This window comes from Uranotaenia lowii, chromosome 3 (assembly GCF_029784155.1).
Source record: "Uranotaenia lowii strain MFRU-FL chromosome 3, ASM2978415v1, whole genome shotgun sequence".
NCBI lineage: Eukaryota > Metazoa > Arthropoda > Insecta > Diptera > Culicidae > Uranotaenia > Uranotaenia lowii.
In genome coordinates this window covers 243,224,625-243,248,493 of record NC_073693.1, presented here as the reverse complement: position 1 = coordinate 243,248,493, position 23,869 = coordinate 243,224,625, and the positions used below count along the sequence as shown (strand labels likewise).

Sequence of the window (23,869 nt, the reverse complement as noted above, 5' to 3'; positions counted from 1 at the left end):
ATCTATTAAAAATATTTTGCTCTGATTTTTTGAATTCAGATGATTCTGTGCTGAGATACAGTGTCCACCGCAAATTCTGTTTTCTAAAAGGCATCCTCGAAAGTGCTCCGTCATCGGCTCATTTTTCAATATTTTTCTACGAAAAAAATACTAAATGTTCTTTAAACAACGCTTTGTATAATGCAAAAAAATTGAATACATTTGTTTGAAAGATAGCTCTAGAAAACAAATCGTGAAAATGGTTGCCAAATGTCCACGCTTGTCCACGGAGGGGGAGGAGGGGGTCAAAAATCTCATTTTTCTGTCCACGTGGTATCTGAACGGCCCCTAATAAAAAAATGGAATCCGCCGTGCTTGATGAATCAGTTTAAAAAAAAATCATTCCCAGCCAGTTTAAGCAGTAGAAATCCCTTTAATAAACCCAGCCCTCTTGAACACCAACACGTTTATAAAAAAAAATTCTCGTCGTGTTAACAAATTTATTGATGATTTAAAGCATAATAACATGCTAGGAAGAAAATGATTGAATTTCAACAACAAACAACTCCGCTGAACAGTATTTTTCGTAATTTTTCATCTAAATTTCTATCTCGTCGCCACCTGAAAAGGTAGGGGAGAGGCGGGTAATATGCGCATATTAAGGAAAACACTCATTTTCTCCCATATTCCGATAGATAGGAGCCTGAAAACTATATGCACATGAGCGGACATCTGTTTTCTATACGTAAGAGCAATTCTTCTGTTAAAATCTCTTACAGTTTTTGTGAAAATAATTTTATAATAAAAGAAGTCAAAATAGCCGATTTCCGAAACCGGCGGGCTAAATGCGCATATTTATGTTTTAAGCTATATTTCATTTACACTCGTAATATTTTGAAATTATTTAATTGAAAATGGTAGAAACGGAAGTTAGGCATACGTCAAGGCTGAAATGTTGGTGACATTTTTTACATCACTAGTTCTTTTGCATGAAACATAGTTAAGTATGCCATATGGCCATATTTCATGGTAATATTTTGTTCATACTGTATTTTTATCGAATCAATATGAAGTTCTTCTTTTTTCGCTGTAAGATCGTTATTTGAGCGTAGATTTAATGTTTAAATGATAGGAAGCAAAAAATTATAAGAATAATCTATTTATCTTGATATAGGCATTTAACCTGCCTTGATATGGGCATTCAGAACCTGTCTCGTATTCCAATATCTTATCATCTACAACTTTGCCAAAAGCTTCAATTTGTTGAATTTCCGATTTCCAGATGAATAAGAAAGAAAAACCATTAAAATTTTTGTTCACAGAATCTGTACGCACGATAATTAAAATTCAATATATTATATCAAAACTGACAAAAATCTTGTTTGAATTTTTAAATTTTTTCGACTTTATATAACAATTTAATTTTTTCATGCCATGTGTTAAAAGCGTACTACCCTCAAACTGCACTGATTAGATATGATGAATCTCTAGCCATATCGTCAATCGGCTGTATGCGCATATTACCTAACATGCGCATTTAGGGACACTTCCCCCTACCGACAATTGTCACCTAAAATCGTCACCCGAATGCGACAATTCTCACCCACGGTGACTACGAGAATAGGGTAAGAACTCACAAAGTTCATCCGAAGTGACGTTCCTCGCCTAAACCGACTACTGGAATAGAGCGACTTGGGTGACTCCACTATCGTCACGTCACTCGCGGCGCAGAATAAGGGCCTTAGGTCAACTATTCGGTGAGCCGAATATTCGGCTTAACGGTTTTTTGGCGATATTCGGCGCCGAATATTCGGCCGACCGTATATTCGGTACATCTCTACGAAAAACCAAATTGTGTAAAAACCGAAGCATTAAGGATTTTTCCAGAGTACTATTTTTATTGTATTGTATGTGCGTAGTTGATTTTCAGTTTAACATTCCATTATTTCGGCTGTTCGACAACATTAATCGGGAGGGGTTGATTCAACAGCACCTGGCACTTCTGCTCGGTTTGGTCGAATATCTGAAGAGCCAAATTTAGCACCAACACCAACACATTCAGTATGAGATTGGTGTAGTACAAATATGGCCACCAATTCTTACGAGTACGGTTACGAACCTTCATCCGGTCCGAATCCATTACGCCCCGCAGGGCCAAAAGGAAAACCTTAAAAAGAAATAGATAACCCTATTCAATAACTAGCGAGCACCGTAGTTTATAGTCATCTGTGATTACTTACTACAAAAATAGCCGAAATCGAGGATAGGCTTATCAACACATAGAACATTGGACCAAGCTCGGAGCCCACCCGACTCAGCATGTAAATTTGCTGCAAATTAACGGCTAGAATTGCCAGCAGACCGGTGAAACTATTCACGTCATACTTTTGGGTAAAGTCGTTGACTCCTCCTCCATCGGATTGGTCGTCAGTCGTTCCCGGTCGGCGATTCAAGTTGCCTAGAGGCACTTCCTCATTATTCGGAGGTGGACTCATTTTAGATCTCTGCCTTATTCGCAACTGTTTCCCCCCCGAAAATGCATCCAAACCGACCGGCTGTTGTGTTTTGACTGGTCAAAAAGTTGCAAGGTTAATGCACTTTTTCGCATTGATAAGATAATAGACGAATTTGCGATCGATAAAACCTAGCCGAATTTATGGCTAACAGAAATGATTCACGCCGTCGTATTTGCTAGCATAATTTTTTTTCGGTGATTGAACAGTGTTTTCAGGATTCCTGATGAATTTTTGCAAGTTTCGGTGAGCTAGGAATTTTCCTTACTAAGCTCATTTGAACATTTTCCTAACATTGATCGCTAAACACGTCCGTTGAGTTTACTTATGGTCAAAAATTTGCCCGTGCGCTTGATATTTTATGATAGCAAAGAAAACGAAGTAGATAGGCTGATACTGGGTTTTGTTGCGATTCGTTTGCAGACGCATCCAAATATTCATGTAAAATATTATTCTCAATTTCGGAGTTTTTACATCGAACTAATCTAAAGTATGGTCATCGGATTCAAGTTCACATACAGCCAGCTGATTTCAAGTTAACGAAGGCGACAGCGTTGTGCGTTTAAATGCTGGTAATAATTGTCAAGCGGTTGTGGTGGCTCCAGAGAGTTTAATTTTCTTCATCACTATTATCGGTAAAAGGATTTCTTATCGAGTCCAAAAATCCAAACCGTGTAGAAAACCGTGCTTGTTCGAAGCTCTTAAATTAAGACAATCGGATATGTAGCATGGAATCTGAGTTCTGAGACATGAGACATGAAACATGCAACCTTACTTGAGATCTGAGACTGAGACCTCAGACCTATATGATATGAAACCTGAGATCTGAGACATGACATCTGAGACCTGAGAACTAAGCTATGAGCCCTGAGACCTGAAACCTGCTACATTATAACTTAGACATGAGATTTGAGACTTGAACCTGAGGCATAAGACCTGAGATATGGCGTGAGGCACGAGACATGATATATGAGTTATGTGACATGAGACACGAAAAATGGGATCTTAGACATGAGGCCTGAGATCAGGGCCTTAGGAAGAACTGTTTCAGGGGGGGAAGGTGGTGGGAGGGGGGGGGGGGTTGACAAAATTTTTCCTATAACATTTTTGCTTGAAAAATACATACATAAAGAATAGTAAAAAAAGTGATTCTAAGGGTATCTGATTATTCGGGCTTCAGTAGTTTTTATATTATAAGTTCTTCATTTAAAATCATTGCTTTCGAAAATAGGTCCTGTTTTCAGTTTTTTTAACTTCAAAAAATGAATGAGGGATCTTGAAGGCTCCATTTGAAAGAAAAAATTGTTTGGGGTTCAAATCACATGTTCTCTCAACAATTTCAATAATCTTAAACAACAAACCAATGAAATATATTTCCAGCTGATTTTTCCTGAACCTGAAGATTAAGTTATTTTATCAACAATAAATTAAAATTAATATTTTATTTCATTTTTAAAATCCATTAAAAAAAATTAAAATTTGAAATTTAGATTTTTCAAAGAACGCAATTTCGAAAATGAATGCAGATTCTCACCTTTTCGTGTTTTGTTTTGGGGTATTTTGAATTTCAATTCCGAACCTGAATTTTGCATTTTGAACCAGAATAACAAATTTGGATTTCTTGTTTGAAATCGATTTCTGAACCTAAATTCCAAATAAAAATTCCTAATAATCAATAACAGAACAGACAGAATTCATAACTCGAAATTTTGTATTTGAATTTTGAATCTTTGATTCTCTGTATGACTTTTTTCTTCTATTATATTTATTTGTAATTCAACTAGTGAATCGGAATGAAAACTTCGAATGATGAAACTGTGATATTTTAATTCTGGATGACCATTATGGAACTTTTTAAAGTTTCAATTCTGCATAAGAGTAAGGAGTTAAAATTTCGAATCGAAGTCCTAAAAATGGTTTGTTATTAAAAATATTTAGGTACTTTTAATATTCCGGAATCGTGAGTTTTGAGCATACAAAATGAATCTTATTTTAGTTTTAAATGCAAAACCAAGACTCGTATCAGGATTTTGTTCCAATGATGAACCAAACTAAAAACAAGTACATATATTGAACTCGATATAGATTCCACAAACCGCTCATAGGCAACAAATTTAGATTTCCGAAAATTGGAATCAGAATATTGGGAATGATTCAAATCTAAGGAAATTATACATTTTTGCGCACTTATCCGAGCAAGGCAAATCCGGGAAATATTATTTAAAAACCTTTGCTAGATCCGGGCATACAATTTAAAAAATTTCAACTCAAAATCTTTCCAATATCAAGGCAAATTGAGGAATTCTTCATTTGAAATCAAGAAGAAAAAATACTCGAAAAGTTGACTTTTTTCATCGAAAACAGCAGCCAGTTAATTCGGATAAACTTCTAAAACAAATTGTTTTGGACACAAATTACATAAATTGAATCAGGCAATTTATTTTTTCTTTGATTTTCCAAAAAAGTAAAACCATACGGGTGAAATCCAGGCAATCAGGCAACCCAAGTGAGTCTAATCTTATTGAAAATTCGATATTCGAGACTAAGCACTGTACCCAAAATGCATGCACTTTTGAGAATTACTTTTGATAGCGTTATTCGAGTACAGTCTTCAAATATCTATCAACAAGTGAGAAAATTTTGTAAAATCTGTAGTAGAATTGTGAATCTGTGTTAACCCCCAAAACCCCCCCGTTCCTACGGCCATGCCTGAGATATGAAACCTGCCACATTATAGCTTAGATATGTGATATGAGGCTTGAGACCTCTGAGACCTGATATAAAATACATAAGGCATGAGACATAAGATATGAGATATAAGAAATGAGTCATGAGACATTAAAAAATGGATCCTGGACCTGAGACTTGAGACCTGAGTCCTGAGACCTGATATAAAATACATTAGGCATGAGACATTGATATAACCAGATTTAGCGTGTAAGCGCTTTCGGGAAATTGAACAATCCCTATCGAAAAGAGTGAATATCTTAAAGAGACATTCTCTGAGAGAAACCTGGAGCTTTGTAAGATATGAATCAAGAATAATACAGTCACTTCTATTCTGGCTATTAACCTGAACACCCGTCTTATCATTTCTGTGTCACGAAAACCCCGTTTTAGCAGGATATAATATTGGCGACGTGGATGAAATTTTTTTTCTTCCAATAGTGAATTTTATCACAAATCGTGTTTTTTTTTGACGAAGTAATTTCCTTTTTCTAAAAAAAGTGAATTTTACGGTTTTTTTAAAAGACGGTACGATTGGTGAATTCATAGTTCTCTACAAGTGGATACGGCTTTGGTTGCTACAAGTTAGGATAGAAAGTGATTTTGTTGTAAATTGTATACGGATTCTTTCCATTTTAAGCCAGCTCGAAAGTGATTTCTTTTGAAAAAGACATTAAAACGAGCATTGGTACTTGGAAAAGCATAGAAGTTGGTAAAGCAGGCGAAAAACGAGGTTTCGATTGTGGAAACACGAGGTTTCGATTGTGGAAACGCCATTTGCTTTTTTTTTGGTTAACTCATCAAGTGCTTTGTTAAAGCGAGTTGAAATCGCCATTTTGCTTTGGCTTGCGATAACCGGAGAGGATTTTACTACACAGTTCAGCGGAGAAGTTTTTTTATGGCAGGAGCGCCTGGATCGTATATCTAAATTTGGAAGCTTTAAGTGCGAGTCACTCACGACCCGAATCATCTGAGTGCTTATTCCCCACATCCGGTCCACATTGTGGTGAATTTTGGATAACGCTATAGGGTGAAGGCACCAGTACTGGGCGGTGTTTGCTGACTGAGACGAAAAGGATTCAGGTTGAGCTGCTGAAAACTGTTTGGTGTTAAGCGATTTCATTTTGCTTTTGTCCGTGGAGACTAGTCAACTTTTTCGTCAGGTATGATTTTTTATTGAATTTATATTTTATTACAATTGACTTTATTTGTGATATTTATTGGTATATGTTTAACATCATTTTAATTTAATTTAATTTTTTTTCTTTTATTTTTGTGTTTGTTCTTTTTGTGTTTTTTATCTTCAATATTTTTATTTTTTCTTTATTTATTTATTTATAATTTTATTTTATTTGATTTAGTTTTTTTTAACAAAAGGCAAATTTTTGTCTAGCGTTATGGCACTTTCAACGACAACCGAACCTTTTATTCCCGGATCTATTTCGTTCAGTCAATATGTGGAACAACTCGAATGGTTGTTTATTCATAATAATTACGCAGAGGCGAAGTATAAAACTTCTTTTCTCGCAGACTGCGGAACAGAAGTTTATTCTAGAGTGAAGTCTCTTTTTCCGGGAAGAGATATTAAAGCTTTGACGTATAAAGAAATTATTGATGAATTACAAAAGTACTATGATAAAACAGACTCTGAGTTATTAGTAAGCAGTGAATTTTGGACAAGACGGCAAAGATCAGACGAAAAAGCGATCGATTTTATTCTTTCGATCAAGCAAGCGGCCGAAGATTGCAATTTCGGTGCGATGAAAGATCGTTTTATTCGTGACATGCTAGTAATTGGAGCTTATGATAAGCAACTGCAAAGTAGAATGTTTAGCGAGGAGAATTTAACTTCGAGTAAAGCCGAAAAGATGTTAATTAGTAATGAACAAACAATTGAAAAGATGCGTAAGTTAAATAATGATGAAAACAGATTGAGTGTAGTTGCGCGTTTGGGCCGACGAGAGGATAAATTCCAAATGAGAAGAAATTTTAGAAGTCGTAGCAGGAGTAATAGCAGAGATCGGGTTGTACGTTTTGATACTAGAAATAGATCCCACAGAAATAAACCTGTTTTTGAATGTTCCTTTTGTAATAAAAAAGGACATACCCGTGAATATTGCTATCGTCTTAACCGTCGTAGCCCAAGATCGTATCAATCATATGGAAATCAACATTCAAATTCATCAGCTGTTAAGTATATTGATTCATCTGATCCGCAACCGTCTACTTCAGGATTATTTAAACGTCTCAAAATTGATCTGAGTTCAAGTTCCGATAGTGATGAGGCGTCTTGTCTTATGATATCTTCAATTAATAAAATTAATAGACCTTGCTACATCGAAGCTTTGGTTGATTAACATCTTTTAACAATGGAAATAGACTGTGGTTCGGCCGAGAGTGTAATTTCGGAAAATATTTTCTATAAAATCTTTAAAAATCATGAGTTAACACCCTGCCATATGCGTCTAGTAGTTATTGATGGGAAGAAACTTAATGTTTTGGGGAAGCTAAATGTTTACGTAGAGCTGAACGGGATTAATCAACACCACCTTCATCTGTGTTCAGAAGTAAGACGTCGTATTTCTCCCTTACTTGCTTTTCACATATTACTTCATATTTTTATTTACCTCTTCTCACTTATCACGTCTCACTTCCAATCCCTCACATCTCATATCTCACTTCCAAGGTTTACCCTTTCACGCATCACCTGTCACGTCTCATGTCTAAAGTCTCAAAGTCTCATGTCTCATATTGTATGTCTTAGAATTAAACTTTAAAAATTTCTAGGTATTTTCTATTAAAAAGGATTTGGAATGTTTTCTTTCAGATAGGTACTTGGCTTTGCAGGATCCGTGCTAATTGCGAAAAACCGTGTATAAAACCTCTACGTTTTAATGTAAAATTTGAGCAAATACCTAGAATATTACTAGACCATCTGATGCAGGTCTCATTCGAAATTAATCAAAAGAAAAAACCCTGTTTTAAATTGCAACTTCATTTAGGTTAAAGGGAAATTATTAAGAATATGTATAGACAGGCTTAAATAGAACCAAAAAAGCATCAAACGGTTTTGTATTCCTATTGAACCCCGAAAATACTGCAAATTTTAGTGACTCTGCCTCCGACATGGCTGTGCAAAATATTTATTGGTTTTTATTAAAGTTATTATGGAATGGAGAAGTAACTTTTTTGTTTAAAAAATCCCGCAAACTTTGTCCCATTGTTCGCAATATTGTGCGCTCAAGGTCCTGCCTGAATATCGGGTTAAATGTTGCGTTGAAGTCGTCAAAGTGGATTTGAAAAAAAGAAACCGACAATTGAATTAAATCTAAATAATAATCATTGTACTGAAAAGTACACACTGTTCTTTTGTGTGTGTGGTCTTTCATATTGGAACCATGCACTTTACCCATTTAAAAAAAATCGTAACCCTAAATTTGAGCTTTCAGTCAGTAATGTGTAAATTATGAAGGCGGGCTTCGGTCGTGAGAGAAAGAGAGGCGGGCAAGCAAGATGTCAACAAAAAAGTGGCGGAGAGAAATCGCGTGTACGTTTCGAGAATGGCTTATGTGATAATGCTCTAATTGCCATGCAATTTAGGTTAAAATTTGAACGATTGAGACCTTTTAGAAAGCGAGTTTGGAAATAAGCTGTTTTACATGGAAGAAACCCTTCCAGAGTGTACGAAACGCGGATCACACAAATTGCTTGTAAATTTCAGTTTGTTCAGTTGTGTTTTTTCCGTTTTCGTCAGAAAAAAATGGCATCAATTGTGATTGTCACGGGTTCGTCGCGATAACACACACGGCGGTGGTGTGCTGATGAAAACAATATCGTTATTCGAAGTGATTTGGGAGATAAAACATCGTGATTGATTTGCAAACTGGGAAGACTGGAAAAGAGGAGGTTTCTGTTCGTTTTGTTGATGTGAGTATCAGAATCTGATGATGGCCAAACGCCTCATCGCTTGGGCCTTTTGGGTTTGGTTTTGTGGTGTCGATTCGATTCATATTGGCAGCAGTTTCTTGGAAAATATATTAATACCGTAATCCAGTCGCTTGATTTCGCTGGAATATTCAAGGAAAGCTTTAACATGAGGATTGGTGGTTAGTCAACCGAAATTAGGATATGTAGGAAAAATAAAAAAACCGAATTGGTGAGTAATCCGCCTTTCCGAAACGATTCGATGATGATAGGGTGTGGGGACATATGAGTTGGCCAAAACCTATGGCTATATTTCTGGTTTCAGGATAGAATTTTATTTGATATTTCACAAACAAGATTCGAAATCGATTATCCTAAAAACTGTCTAATGATGTATGAGACCCAGAATCTTGAGAAACAATTCAGATCTAATCCCTTATCAAGAATATCAGAAAAATTGTCAGAAAGTACCTCAGATCTCTATTTTTGGATCGGACGGAATTTTAGATTCATAATAAAAACATTTTAAATTTAAGCATAGAGTTCAGATTGTAAATCCTTTACACAGATTTTCAATTTGAATTGAAATTATATTCCTGTGGCCTAGTAAAAAACATCCGATAATGTGCTTTGAATCTGAAGAATATTATTTAGAATCCAAGTTTACAGTCAAAATTGTCAACTAAACCACAAGTGAAGTCTTCGACGAACTTAAACCAATCTGTTTTGAATTGAAATAGATTATAACGTTTACAGTTGGCATATTTTTGTTGAGACTTCACTGCAGTCTCCAATGTGATAAAACAAAGTATCATCGAAACATTTAGCAAACAACAACAACCTCAATTATCACTGTGGCTAGCTAGCTACCTGACACAACAGCACCCCCACATTCAACCATGCCGAAGAGAAACAAACAAACCGAGGGGATTTGTTCGTCCGTGGTTCTGATGTGGTTGTTTTTATCGCTCAGTTAGTCGAAGCCACTAGAGGCTTAATCGGTGTCGTTCTTTCGTTGTTCGCATGAAGTCGGATCGGAGTTAGTGCCAGTCCGGCTAAAAACGGCTCCGATGATCGTGGAGGAAAGCAAAGCGGACAAAACACAAAAGAAGTTAGTCTCGAAATACCAGCCACAGTCTCACAACGAGCGACGTTCGCTCTTTGTGATGTATCGGCTTGCCAAACTTAAACCTTCCTCGGAACCAAACGCTCTATGCTAGCAAGTCGAGTTAGTTAGTGTGTTGTTTATTCAATGCACTCTCGAGGCTGTGTAATATAGGGGCAGTACGGATTTCAGTGAATTTCTTTCGATCGAAATGTAGTAAAACGATCGTGTCTGTGACGAGAATTGTACTTGTGGTCTTACTGAATGTAAATTAAGTTTTTTTTGCATTCACTTTGCTTAGCTTTCGATTTCGATCAGTTGTGATAAGTGCGTTTTGGGGAAGTGCTTCGTGTTTTTGGCATTGATATCTACCAAGCCAATCGATGCGTGGCTTGGGGATTTCTCTAAAAAAAAGATCCCAATGCAATTGTGTTTTCAAGGTTACCCAGAGATTTCAGCCCCACAGAAGTGCGTGTGCAACTCCATAACATGTGGTTCCTATCGGGAATATCTAAATATCTTCTCTATACTCTCAGCCAGCATTGATAAGATAGTGTCCACATTTCACTACCGGGTCTGATAAAGTGAATGTAATAAATCAATCAAAAGTGCAAAAGTGTACCAAACCATCATAAGCCTGGCTGAAGTTTCGTGGAACCTTCTTCAAAGTTCAGTGAACCAAAATTCAAATTAACTTCACCGCCGCCGAAACCAAATTTCTAAGAGAGCACACATCAGCTTATAACTTTGCCAAATAGTGCAGAAGTGAGTGAGAAGAATTCAGGAAATCGAAACGACGAGGGAATCATCGTCAGCAAACATTATAATCATCCTATGGCTGACCAGCAGCCAGCAGCAGCATCATCAACATCATCGCGGCCTCAATGATGCAAAACCCCAAACGAGCAGCTGCTTTCAAACTACGATTCGTCTGATTATTCGTGGCATCACAGTGTTGGTTAGAGTTGGACCTACTTACTCTCACTGGCTGGGTGTTGTAGAGGTCCGGGAGATTGAATATTTTCGGGTGCACCTGCCAACAGCCGCCGCGTGTCCGGCTTGCGCTTATGCCTGGTGTGCGATCGCGGTGAAGAATCATGGGCGGTAATTGTTCGGCCTGAGGTGCTGCTGATGGTCTTATTCCGGTTCCCGGGAGCAGTCTATCTACTGAAGTGGCAGCAGCTGAAAATGGTAAGTTCATTCATTCTGTACATAAGTCCACTGCAGCTGGAATATATTTTGTTAAATTGTGGATATTCCGGAAAAAATAACACTTACTGAAATTAATTTATGTCGTATGACACAATGCAAAGCGTGTGAGAAGGTAAATCCTTCAATCACCAGTAATTTTTCTTTATCAGAATCTTTAAACATAACAAAAGCCTAAGATTGAATGATACAGATTTAGTAATTTTATTTCAATTTTCTTGTAGCCAGTCACTCAAGCTTTCCAATTTTTCGATGATTTCATCGTCGTGATATAGATGATGATTCATCCGATATCCATTTGTTTCAAAACATTAGTGGTTTTCAAACTTTTTCTACTCACCGTCCCATTTTTGCTAAATTTTGGAGTTTACCAGCCTCTGGGCAGTATTTGATTAAAAGTATCGAAAATTCCGACTCATGGGCCTTGTACAGATTTTTTTTTTAATTGAGTTGGTTACAAAATATTTTTTTAATTTAGGAAAAAAAATCATTTGAAAAAATAAAGAAATTTTTTTTTTATATTTTAAAACAAAACAAAATCAAGTATGAAATATATTATTTGTTTTATATTTTTACATAATTTAGATTAAAATTTAAACAAAATAATGAAAAAATATCACAAAAACTTGACATTCCTAAATTGCGAATTGATGTCTATGCGAAAGTTTTTTTTTAACTATTGCTCAAAACTTTTCTGAAGAAAATAAGCAATTAGTAAAAGGCACATGTTATGCAATTTTGGCACATGTTAAATACCGAAACGTGTCTTAAAACGTGCGGGGTCCTATTACCGCATTTGTTTATGTACAGTTTTGCACTAGGTGACTACAGGTTGTGCACTTTTTCCTGTTTTCGTGTTTGTTTATACGTTCAGTTTTGCTCTGGTAATGCCCCAGAAATTGAACGGTAAAACAACAACCAGCCAATGACAAGACTTTTAGAAATGAGTGACATAACATAGAATGATTCCTCCTACCACATAAATATGTTGTAAGGTACACCGGGTTTAGTGTGGTCGGTTTTTCGTATAGTTCAACTTTTAAAAAAATCATAAAAAAAATCAGCAGAAGAGCAATTTTGATAAAATTACATTCGATGTGATGTAGAACATGTTGTTTACAAACGCTGAAGAGATGAGCTTGATAGAAGCAAAGCGAGAAAAGTTATGACGTAAATTGAGGCGCTTAGGATCAGAGGGGTGCAAGTGCCGAAATGATGATTTCGAGAAAACGGGCCTCAAAGTTTTTTTTCTAAATCAAAATTATCGAATCAATTTTTCTACTAAATTTTTGATGGAGTGTGTCTCATGAGGTCTAAAATGAACGATTCTAAAAGAAAAACAAAGTTTTTGCGATATTTATGTTAAAACGGCGAACTACTTTTATTGATATTTTTCACTTGCCCCCCTCTGACTCCAAACAATATGATAGCATCCTTTTGGAACCTGTATGTAACGAGTATTTTCAGTACGATACTAGATGTTTTGTTTTTGTTCACACATTTAATTTTCTGCGTTTTCGGGCTTCAAATTTCTATGCAACTTATAATGAACGAGGTTTGCAAGTTCCACTATCCTAATTCCCAGAATTTGTTGAAAACTTTCAATCTCTCTTTTTCCTTAATGGATACACAAGAATACCTGCATATGTGTTCATTCATTGAAATTAACTGTTTATCTGGTCGCTTTTTCCAGTAGAACCAACGTACACTTCCCCTTGGTTTCGTAGCTTTTTTCGCAAGATGAGTTTCCAGACTTCCTGATTTCGTTGGCGTTTTTGGGGTCTTGATGGCCAGTTGACTCTCCAGGAATGGACTCATTCTCGCTAGCAACTGCAGCAGCAGCAACTTCAGATTCTCCAGAAGAACCGTGGATGTTTAATTTTTCTTTTTTTGGTCTAATTATACCAGGCCTCTTTCCTAAACAGTTATGTAAATATTCCTTAAAAGACTTAATGTAATTTTTTATAAACTACTTGTCGCAACGACCCATCTGAACTTTTCGAAGTTTCATTTTGTTCCGTGGGATAGTATGTGACATCATGATCAGAGCCTGTCGAAAACTCTGAATCCTCTGAGCTTTCATCCGAGAGATTTTTCTTAGATATATTTGTCAAAAAATTATTGTTAAGTGCGTTTTGTGTTTACCTTTTATCCCTATTAGCATTGGCTAAATTTGCCATAAAAAAAATATTTTAGAATTTTTTGCATACATAACAATGAAATTTTCATGCCGACGAAGTTACACCTGAATCTATTTTCATCACTTCTCTATCTGAGGACTTTGGATTATCCTGGTCAGAACCAGTAGAAAATCCTAGTAGGAGCTAGATGATGTTGTTTTCAACTGACAAAAATGTATACGTTCTAATGAAATTAGCCTAAAAGTATAATCCTTTGGTGTCAGAAGGGTGCAAGTGCACTTGCACCCTTTTGACACCAAACGAAACAGGATTTTCATTGACACGTTTTTTTATAAATAGCTTAAAAATATCGAAATAATTTTTCTTACTTTAACTATCCAAAAAACAGTTTATCTCAGTTTTGATAAAAAATCACTTGCACCCCTCTGATCCTAAGTGCCTCAATTGTTATGGATTGCTGGTATCTTCACTTACCCCGCTTTATGGAGTAAGTGTGGTCTGTAGATTTCTGAGGAAATTTTCAACAACTTTGAAAAAAGTTCATGATACTGTAAGTAAGGCATTTTGCGATGATTATTGTGTGTAATTTATGTTGCAACTCACGAGATCCGATTTTATCAAAAACACAGAACAAACAAGTTCTTTACCCAAATTTTCATGATCCGAATGCTAAATATAGCTAAATTGTATTGGAAGTCTTTATAAAGCCGTCCACACTTACCCCAGCTGAGGTTTGGAGACAAAATTTTAGTTTTTTACAAATAAACTCTTTTTTCTTCATTTTTAATCGCCGTTTCTTTTCCTAACTGGAGAATGTAAGGATTGTTTCAATGTAGGGTTTTTCGTCAAGAGCCAGCTAGTTTACGAGAAATTTGCGATTGTAAAAGATGAACATCAACTCCACATCGTAGTAAAATATTTAATAAATTGATTGCTATTCAACTTATATTTTTTATAATAACTAAATGAAGTCACCAGTAACTTAAAGTTGATAAGAAATAAAACCCCTAAAATATGCCTCCACTTCCACTAGTGGCTAAGAATCGAATGACTCATTTATTCTTTCGAATATATTGAGCGATCAACGCTCTCTCTAATATTGTATATAATCTTCGGATACAATTCAGTTCGCATAATTCGTTTTATATAAAAAAGTAGGATACTACAGTTCTTCACCCGAGCAGACTTTTATGGCAAAATTATATCTAATTTTGCTATCATGCCTTGAAAGTAAATTCAGGTATCATTTTGCCCGAATAAAGGTGGTACAATGCCAAAATTTGGGTCTCACTTTCCATATATGGATACCTCAATCATGTCAAGTGTAGGTTTCACTGAAACCTTAATGATACCTTATTTAGCCAACGTTTCTAAACGAGTTTTGAAGGCATAATGATACCACTTTTAGGTTTAATTTAAGCCAAAATTTGGCATCGTTGTGGTATCAAATCCTTTCTAAAAACGTTGCCGAACGAGGCATCATTGAGCTTCCATTAAAACCTGAATTTGGCATCACTGTGCTATAGCCCCAAATTTTGGCACTGTAGGATTTTTTTTCAGGCAAAAACTATGTACCAAATTTAAACTTTCAAGGCATGATAGCATAAATTCTTTTCTATACTTTGGTCTTTAAAATCTACACGTGAATGTTTATTATATTTATTAAGAATCGTGAATATCGTCTTCACGTATGCAATTATGTTTTGCGGTGATACTTCCGATGTTCGTAATATCACTTTTACTTACCCGAGCACATATTAGAATTAAGACCATTCCATCCAGATAAACGCCTGAATTTATATGCCAATGACAAATACCAATATGGGAGAAAAATATTTGTCCATATCATGTAATATCTGTGATTAGTCTTAAAAGCCCTCCAAAATGTTAAATGCACCAACTCACATAAAAGGATCTGAAGAATTTAATTTGTGCTAGTAATTAATTGATTCTTGAATTATTAATTGAATTGAAAGGGTGCATCTTAAGTTATTTGTCAAGATCTATTCTAAATGAGGCCCTCAGGGCCAAAGAAATCTAATTACACGAAAACGAGGCTTTCAAGAAAATGTTCTTCAAAGTTTTAGTTTTAGGTAATGTTCAAATAATAATGAAAATATTCAGACAATCAAAAAATACTATTGAAATTTTGAAGTTCAAATCTATTTAATGTTCATAAGTTCTACTCGAGTTAAACAACCGATACCAAAAGATTCTAATTAGAATAAAAAACCATTACCGCTTTTAATTTTTTATTATTATTTAATTTGTGTGACTGAACAAATTGTGTTCTTGGGATGCATTGATATTCATGAGTCCATCATATTCCAAAAAAATGTTATTTGCACCAGAGATTGAACAAAATTAAGAAGTTTTTTTAACATTCAAAATTTGTGAATTAGGACTTTTCCCCTGAAATAAAGTATGAATATCGAATCAATGTTTATTAAAATGAAAACAATAAAATTTCGAATCGTACTTTGAAAATATTAGTTCTGATTTATTCAATTTAAACTATAAATTGTAAATTAATTTTAACATTTACCGTTCAATGTTTATAAAACGATAGATGGTTTGTCTTTTCAAACGACTTTTACGTATGTGTAAAAAAAATGCAACCATGCAAATAAACGCTAAATTCAGAGATGTAGCAAATTAGATTTGTTCTGGATATTGCTTTCTGCTACGATTTTCCGGAACCTTCCGATGGATCTTCATGTGACATCTGTCCATGATTCTGTCGAGGAGTTATGTCCAATTGACCTCCCAGGAGTGGTTTTCTTAAATAGCGGAAATGTCTAGGATTTGTTTTTGTTCTGTTATTTCGAGTAAATTGTATTAAATGAAATCGTTCAAAATAAGATCATTAGAAAATAGAATCCAGTGAAGGTATATAAATGCATTCCTTGCAATTACAAGAACAGAATTTGTCTAATGGAAGTGCATAATTAAAACGCCTTTGGGTAGGCAATTAAAACTTTTTTCCTTTGTACCTAACACCTTTTGTTTTCCAAAAAAAAAATTTAGACTTAACATGCTTTAAACATCATTGTTGCGGAAATTTCATTAAATTTATCAAGGTAGTTTTCATTAAATAGAAAAGAGTTACAAATTTTAAATTTGGAAATCATCTCGACATTGTAGTTAAAAACCAGATACAGATCAGAATTGTACCCTTTTCACACTAATTGAATATTTAAAAAAAAAATGAGTTTAATTATTAGCTTAAAATTAAAAAAAAATACTACACAATGAATAGGAGCATTAAACCCACCTCAGATAGAACCAGAATTTCCACTTTTTTCTCGATAGTATTGGTATGAATAAAAATTAGAACAAGCAACCGAGAATTGTAAAAAAATTGAATTGTTGTTTACATAACTGTAACAAGCTACTGGGAGTTTTAACTAATAAGACCAGAATGATCAGGAGAAGAAACTGGCAATGAAGTTATCCTTAGATTAACCATAATAAAGCTAATTACTATCGAATAACATCACCTGTTCTTTGAGAAATCTAGGAGAAAGTTGCGCTGCAGATAATATCTGCTGCAATAAGTCGCATCTTTTACAAGTTGCTAAGGAGGCTTGAGACATGTCTAGTCTTTAGAACAAAGTGGGAGGTATGCTACTAGCTGCAGCAACCAAACAAAAGAAACACTCTTCTAATGTGAACTAGGTTTAAGCGACAAAAGTTGAATAATTTACTATCATTGGTCATACCTTTTAGATTTGTTAACCAGTCTGCTGCTGCTGGCCTATGGACATTCCGCGGCAGTTGCCCTCGCTTTCCATGGTGCACTGTTCGAATGTGATACGGCAGTTCACTCGTCTGTATCCATACAGTGTAGCCGGGCAGGTTTCCGGAAGGCCTTCTCTTTTTTCACTGGAAATGCAGTTCACTAAAAGCACCAGCATCCGATGAAAATTTTTGCACAGCTTTTTCCTTGAGGCCTCAGCGATATAATTTTCGTAGTGGATTTCCTTCAGCGTACGGAACGGATACATCCTGAGTTTTGGGACGGATGATGCTCCTTAAATCTGCTGCTTCAATCCTAACTTGATTATTGAATCGTTTTATTACTGCTGATGTCGGATAAGCTTAAAAATCCATCACACTGAACAGGTAAACACGCGACAAACTGGCAAACATAAACAAAACAAATGGATCGGTAGCATAGAGCATATACCCACTGCTAAACACGTACATCTTTAAATAATGTTATAAAATTATAATTTTCATTGATTAACTTTCAAATAAAATTAACAAACTTTTATTGATGGTCGCATTAATATTTATAAACGAGAAATACATTATGCCATAAATATTTTAAAAATTTTAGACTAAAATTACAGAAGGACGAGAATGAAATTGTTTATATTTAGTTCTCTTTTAAATAAAATACCAGCCTAAATCAATCCAATCAACATTTTAAAACTATAAGTCCTTTTTTCCGCTGGTAGTGTTCGTGATATTATGATGGTTTTTTCACCAACACCTTCAGTTTCGAGAAAATCAACCTCAAAAAACGACCATGTTTTTCGATCGGCTTCCCGTTTTGGAATCGATACCCAAGCAACCAGAATTCCCTTAAAAAGGTTCCATAGAAGCTTAATCAGCTCTCGTTTGTGTCTGAAGAGAATGCTAATCAGCCCAAAATTTAAGTTCTTAAAGCTACTTCCAAGTTCGTTTAAGTGGCTGTAGAGAACGCTATTATGCTTCTAAGAGAATGTCAAGAAACTTCTACGCGCCGAAAAAAAACCGATTGACAGATTTCATGTCAGATTGCTAGGTTGCCGGTCTATCATGGTCTATCTCATTGATTTTAATTATATGGTTTTGATTACAAAAGCTGCTTACACGCCTAGAGAATTGAACCGCTGCTCTCTAGGTTGCAATGAAACTCACCAGCCTCTCGACCAATCCAGCAATAATTAATTGCCACTGTAATGATTAGTATTTAAACTTAATGTCATTTGAGATGATTGAGTGGGTTGGTCAATAGAAGGTACCTTATTTCGTTCAAAGGACTTTCAGTACACAATATGAATCATAACAAAAATTCGCATCATCAAAAATTTATTCGAATATCTTATTTAACATTTATAAGAAAAATTCGAAAAAATCTTGAATTCCATATGTAAATATCAGTACAGATATAAACAAAACAAATACCATGACAAGAAATTGACAGACATTTTTGACATGTCGCTTAGAATTCCCATATAGATTCTTTAAAACACCTTCAAGTATCTTAATGGTGCGCTTTAGAATGTTACTGCGAACGTTATCGACCTTCTTGAAAAACATTTTTGACATGTTGCTTAGATTTCCCATAAAGGTTCTTTAAAACACCTTCAAGTATCTTAAAGGTGCGTTTTGGAATGTTACGCGAACATTATCGACCTTCTTGAAAGAAGTTCCATTAAAAGCGCTTAGAAGTTCCGTTATCGATAGTTTAACCTTTCAAAGGGCGATGGAAGTTCCTTAGTAACTTTTACGCGACAAGAGTCACCTGAAGTTCCCGTAAAACATTTTTTCAGCCAAATGTGAACTTCGGAGTTCCATCTTTAAGTAAAAACGCGACTTTTGGTTGCTTGGGTAGTTTTTAAGGTTATTTGTCCCGTCCAATATGTACACGCTCTGCAAGTGTGCGTGAGAAATGTTAAACAACTATAAAACTTAGCTTTTTCTCAATTATCTTAATCTTATTTTCCATAGCAAATTTAACTTTGAAGAAGCATTTATCCATCTGCACTTCTGAAATGACGCTATTTTGACAAAAAACAGTATTTTGAAAATATCACCTAGTTTACTTGCGTGATGTTTCTGGGTATTGTGGAACAAGTGAGTGATTTCAAAATTTTATCTGATATCAATATTGCAAACAAATTTAATAACCATTCATATTTTGAAGTTCTTCTATCATATTACATTTTGTAGGCCTTCGACTTGAGATCTTTATTTAAAATGCCAAAAATATCATTAACAGAAAGTAAGACTTTTATTAACTGGTATAAGGTATCATAGTCATACAAAAGAAGTTTACAATTTGAAGCAGCTATTTCTACTTATAATGAATGAGTCATTTGAATGAATGATTATTATCGCATGGTTTGTTTGGTTTTGGCAGAAAGCCCTCTTTCTCAGCACTTAAACTTTTTTCTGTATGAAGGTAATAAGGTAGATTTTTTTTCTGTTCATTTGAAATTGAATTATTTTTTGTGCCTTTATTTTTGGGTCATGTGCCGAAATATATTAGAAAGTTTAAAATGTTTCAATTCATTTATTGCAAAGCTCCTCTTGATAAATTTTAAGACTTTTACGTTTGCCAAATTTGACTTTATAATCACTGGTAATTATCATACTCGGCAAGCAGAATAATGATGAGGCCCTTGGAGCCAAGGGGATATAAGTGCATGAAAGCTAATTTCGAGAAAATAGGCTTTTAAGTTGTTGTGTTTGGCAATTTTACATATATTTTTCGAAAATTTTAATTTTGCTTTGGAACGTAAAAGTATGTAAATAAAATTTAAATAATCTGAAAAAATCATCAAATATAGTTTGAAATATGAAGAATGGAATCGTTTGGCATCATTAACTAAAAATCGACCGTTTTGTCACTTATACCCCTTTGGCTCTGAGGGCCTCACATACGATTCGTGCTAAAAGGATAATGATACCTTAATGATGCCTAGTTGTGCTGAACGAAAAAATCAACACAAATAATGCCCACATTATAATAGTAACGACTCAATTCATTGAATTACATTATGCGTCTTATGGAATTCCGTAACAGATTTCAGATTTAAATTCCATTTTCTCAAAATAATGATACCTTAATGATAACAATTTTTGCAATCAATGAAAAATCACCACTTAAGATGTACGAAGTATGCCGGTAATGAACAAATTTGCTATTTGTGTTCAATTTGATTTAATTTCGGACACCTATATAAATATGATTTCTCATCACAAAACATTGAATACCAAATCATGCTATCATTTTGATCTTACTTTTCTGCTAACGTAATAAATGAAACCTTAATGATGCCTCGTTTTGTTATCTTGGAGGAAACAAAACCAAATAGTGCTTTCATTTTGGTCTCAATGCCTTATTTAGGTATTGGTTTGGTATCATATTTCGATATATTAATGCTCTAATGGTGCCAAATTCTGCCATCGGGAAAAAACGCGATACTTAATAATGCTATCATTTTGGCATTGATAGCTTATTTTGGTTACTGTTTGCTATCGATTCAGGCATCAAAGTCTGCTCGGGAAAGAATATAGAAGAATGATAAAAAAATGTTTATCACATGAGAGTGCACAACTGAGTGAGACTAAAACATTTTACGAAAACTGATTGGTAATACATTTTCTCTAATTTCGATTAAATAAAAAAAGTAAAAATGAATTAATTCTCAAAAATGATTCGTTTTTTAGAATTACACACGTCAAAACCATAATTTTTAAAAACTCTTCAAAAATATTGCTATCAGATCAGCTCGTTGGAGCCAAAAGGGTTAATTTTCAGGAAGGTTTTATTTGGCATTAACTAACCGTATTTAACGGTGTATAGGGTGTAGTTTTTTTTGCCAAAATGTTAAATGTTAAATGAGGATGCGTCTTATACAACAACGAGGCAAATTTTTAAACAAATTTTATACTTCATTCAAAAAATTTTACCCAGGTGCGTCCTATTAACCGTTTAATGAGGTATTTAAAATATTTTTTTTTTTTGTTTCTCGAATTGTAACTGGTGTAATTTTAATATGTTTAGGGGAGATAAGGGCATAATGGCCACCTTAAGGAAAACGCTTATTTAACCATAGGAAACTGCTATAATATTTGAATTACATCATTGTTTCGTGACACTAAAATAGTCTATTGCCTAATTGGCCGAAACTTGAAAAAGTAGATAAAAACGTTTAAAAATGCATTTTAAAATGTTTTGCCGAAAGCTGAAAACCAGTCACTGTAGGGGTATAATGACAACCCCCACTGGGGCAGTATAAGCACCATTAATTGGGCACGATGAGCGTTTTCTAGCAGCGAATTCAACTCAATGAAGTGAACTGAATAATAGAGCTTGTTTAATCTGACGATTTGGCCTATTGTGTAAGTGTCGTAGAGGTAATCAGTAGACTCGAGTTCGATTCCTGGTCGAGGTGATTTTTTTTTTCATTTACCATTCACTTATTGAAAGTCGGAATTTATTTTAAAACAAAACCTCTTCGGCTCAAAAGGCTTCACATAAACTTTAATGATAATCCTTTCATTTCCATATTGTTGAAAAACAAAGCACAAGTAAAAAAGCACACTAGTCAGCCATATTCTCACGTATTTGTGAATTTTAGATAATTAATTGGATTAATTCGAACATTTTTCGAATTCGAATGACGATTTCAGACACTTTATGGTTTGTATGATTTCTAATAAATTTGAAAAAAAAAGTCATAAAATAGAAATAAGAACCGTGATAAAATCGAGCGTGAATATTGCGAGTATTGAAAAAATTGAGCAGTGATAAAATCGAATAATTACTGTAACGATTTTGTGTAGGGTGTTTTTTTTTTAATAATTTTAAGGGTGATATAAACCTTAAAATAGAATCGAGTTCGTATAAACGTTCAATAATATTTATGTGTGAAACATCCAAATCAATGAAAAAAGTTGAAAATTTCCGACCATCAAAGCCTGGAAAACCTGAATGTATGACCGGGAAAACCGGGAATTTGAAAATGAAAAAGTGGTCACCCAGCATTTAATAAAATTGATGTTTATATCTTCAATTCCCAACTCGTATAAATGTTCAAGTGTTCGCTCATTTCTAACCAAGCAATGATCGATCAATCAATTGCAAATTAAAGCTCAGAATGTTTACACCGTGAGCGTGCGAGACAAGTGAGGAGAAAAAAAATGTTGTTTCGCGGCTACGCACTACTTAAGATCAGTAACGTCTGGTCAATTCACTCCGGAAAAACGCACAATCGCACCCAGAGCATCAAACATCAACAAAAACTATCTCCACCTACCTTGGTACTAATTGAAGCAATCAATTTTCTCCAACTGCTTCTGTTTTTGTATCCCTCTTCTCAAGTTTGATTCAATTTCGATTGTGAGATTGTATCAAAATTGAATATCGGCGATTCATAAATAACGGGTTCTTTATTTTGGGTTATCCTAACGGTAATTAATATCGATGAATTCTAGAAAACATGAGAAAGGTAGATTTGGAAATATGAAAAGAAATTAAACCTATCAGAAGACCTCTTTATTTCGATAAGTTTGAATAGCTAAAACTAACTTATTTTTGCATCCATCTCAAACACGTCGCCGTTTGTCAATGTTCAGTTTCCAAACGATAAGTTTTCCATTCAATCTCCTCGTTCAGTGTCAAATTTAGTTTACTTTTTTTTCTTTCCGAAATTCGGAACAAGCTTCTATTTCGGCAACGGAGTGCCATTGTTGTATCGGAAAAGAGCCGTAACCTCCAACTGTTCAAGCCGCAGCACTAAGTAGAAGCGTTGTTGGGCGTCTGGAAAAACGTGATCAGTGTGAAGGTCACCGGCACGCGGCCATATCGGAGGCAGACATGCTCGGTGTTTGGCGGTTTTTCGGCGTGTTTTTCTTTTCTTCATCATATCACTGAATTAATAATAGGCGCGCGCGCGAAACCCCATTGAAAAAAACACTTATCTATGCGATATCCACCTTCTTTCGCGGTGGATTGGAAGGCGTGGTTCCGTGGAAATATTGGACGTTGCATGTAAATTTGCATGAACCTGGTCTGGGTTTTCACTAAAGAGACTCTGGTAAAAAAAAAAGAAAGCGCCATCTGATCCCTTTCAAAATAATAGAATCAGCAACCATGCTGCATGGTCCTCTCAAGATTTCCGTTAATAAAAATTTTCGTGATGATTATTTTGGATGAATGGACAAAGTTGATCAATGTTCTACTACTTCATGTTTTGATTATTCATTTACTTTGTTTGAAATTGATTAGAAAAAATCAAGCAAGGATTTGCTCATCTTATTTTTAAACATTAGCCTAAAATTAAAAAAAAAATGGCGCAAAATTTGAATTCAAATCATAACAATACTCCCGCGATTACAAATTACAATAACTCAAACTCCAGTTCAAAATTGAATTTGAGTGTTAGAAAATCTGAGAAATAAATTATGGATAACAAGTTATAAAAACAGCTGCTTTCGAAAATTAGTCAAAAATTCTATGTTCTGTATTTCGAAAATCTAAAGTTGCGAAA

At 34.8% G+C, this 23,869-nt stretch overlaps 2 protein-coding genes across 10 annotated transcripts in view; one reads left to right on the top strand and one right to left on the bottom strand.

Annotated features, from left to right (window-relative positions):
- Positions 1–1,867: 1,867 nt before the first annotated feature.
- LOC129750770 (uncharacterized) lies at positions 1,868–2,532 on the bottom strand. Of its 2 annotated transcripts, none has more exons than XM_055745797.1 (2): positions 2,220–2,532; positions 1,868–2,167 (listed from the first exon to the last, which is right to left on the bottom strand). In XM_055745797.1, exons 1-2 carry the CDS (start codon positions 2,472–2,474, stop codon positions 1,922–1,924), a joined length of 501 nt encoding a protein of 166 aa, XP_055601772.1. In that variant the 5' UTR covers positions 2,475–2,532; the 3' UTR covers positions 1,868–1,921. The 2 variants fall into 2 exon arrangements, with proteins under 2 accessions (XP_055601772.1, XP_055601773.1); XM_055745798.1 differs by having other exon boundaries at positions 1,868–2,146.
- Positions 2,533–8,884: 6,352 nt separating this feature from the next.
- LOC129751779 (USP6 N-terminal-like protein) overlaps positions 8,885–23,869 on the top strand; it is a 67,204-nt gene continuing 52,219 nt past the window's right edge. For 4 of the 8 annotated variants that reach the window (XM_055747481.1, XM_055747488.1, XM_055747487.1 and 1 more), the window contains exons 1-2: positions 8,885–9,146; positions 10,785–11,439. The gene's annotated coding sequence lies outside the window, so the exon portion shown is untranslated. Of the gene's footprint in view, positions 9,147–9,357; positions 9,376–10,688; positions 11,440–23,869 lie in introns of those variants that run through there. The other 4 variants (XM_055747483.1, XM_055747482.1, XM_055747484.1 and 1 more) reach the window with 4 other exon arrangements.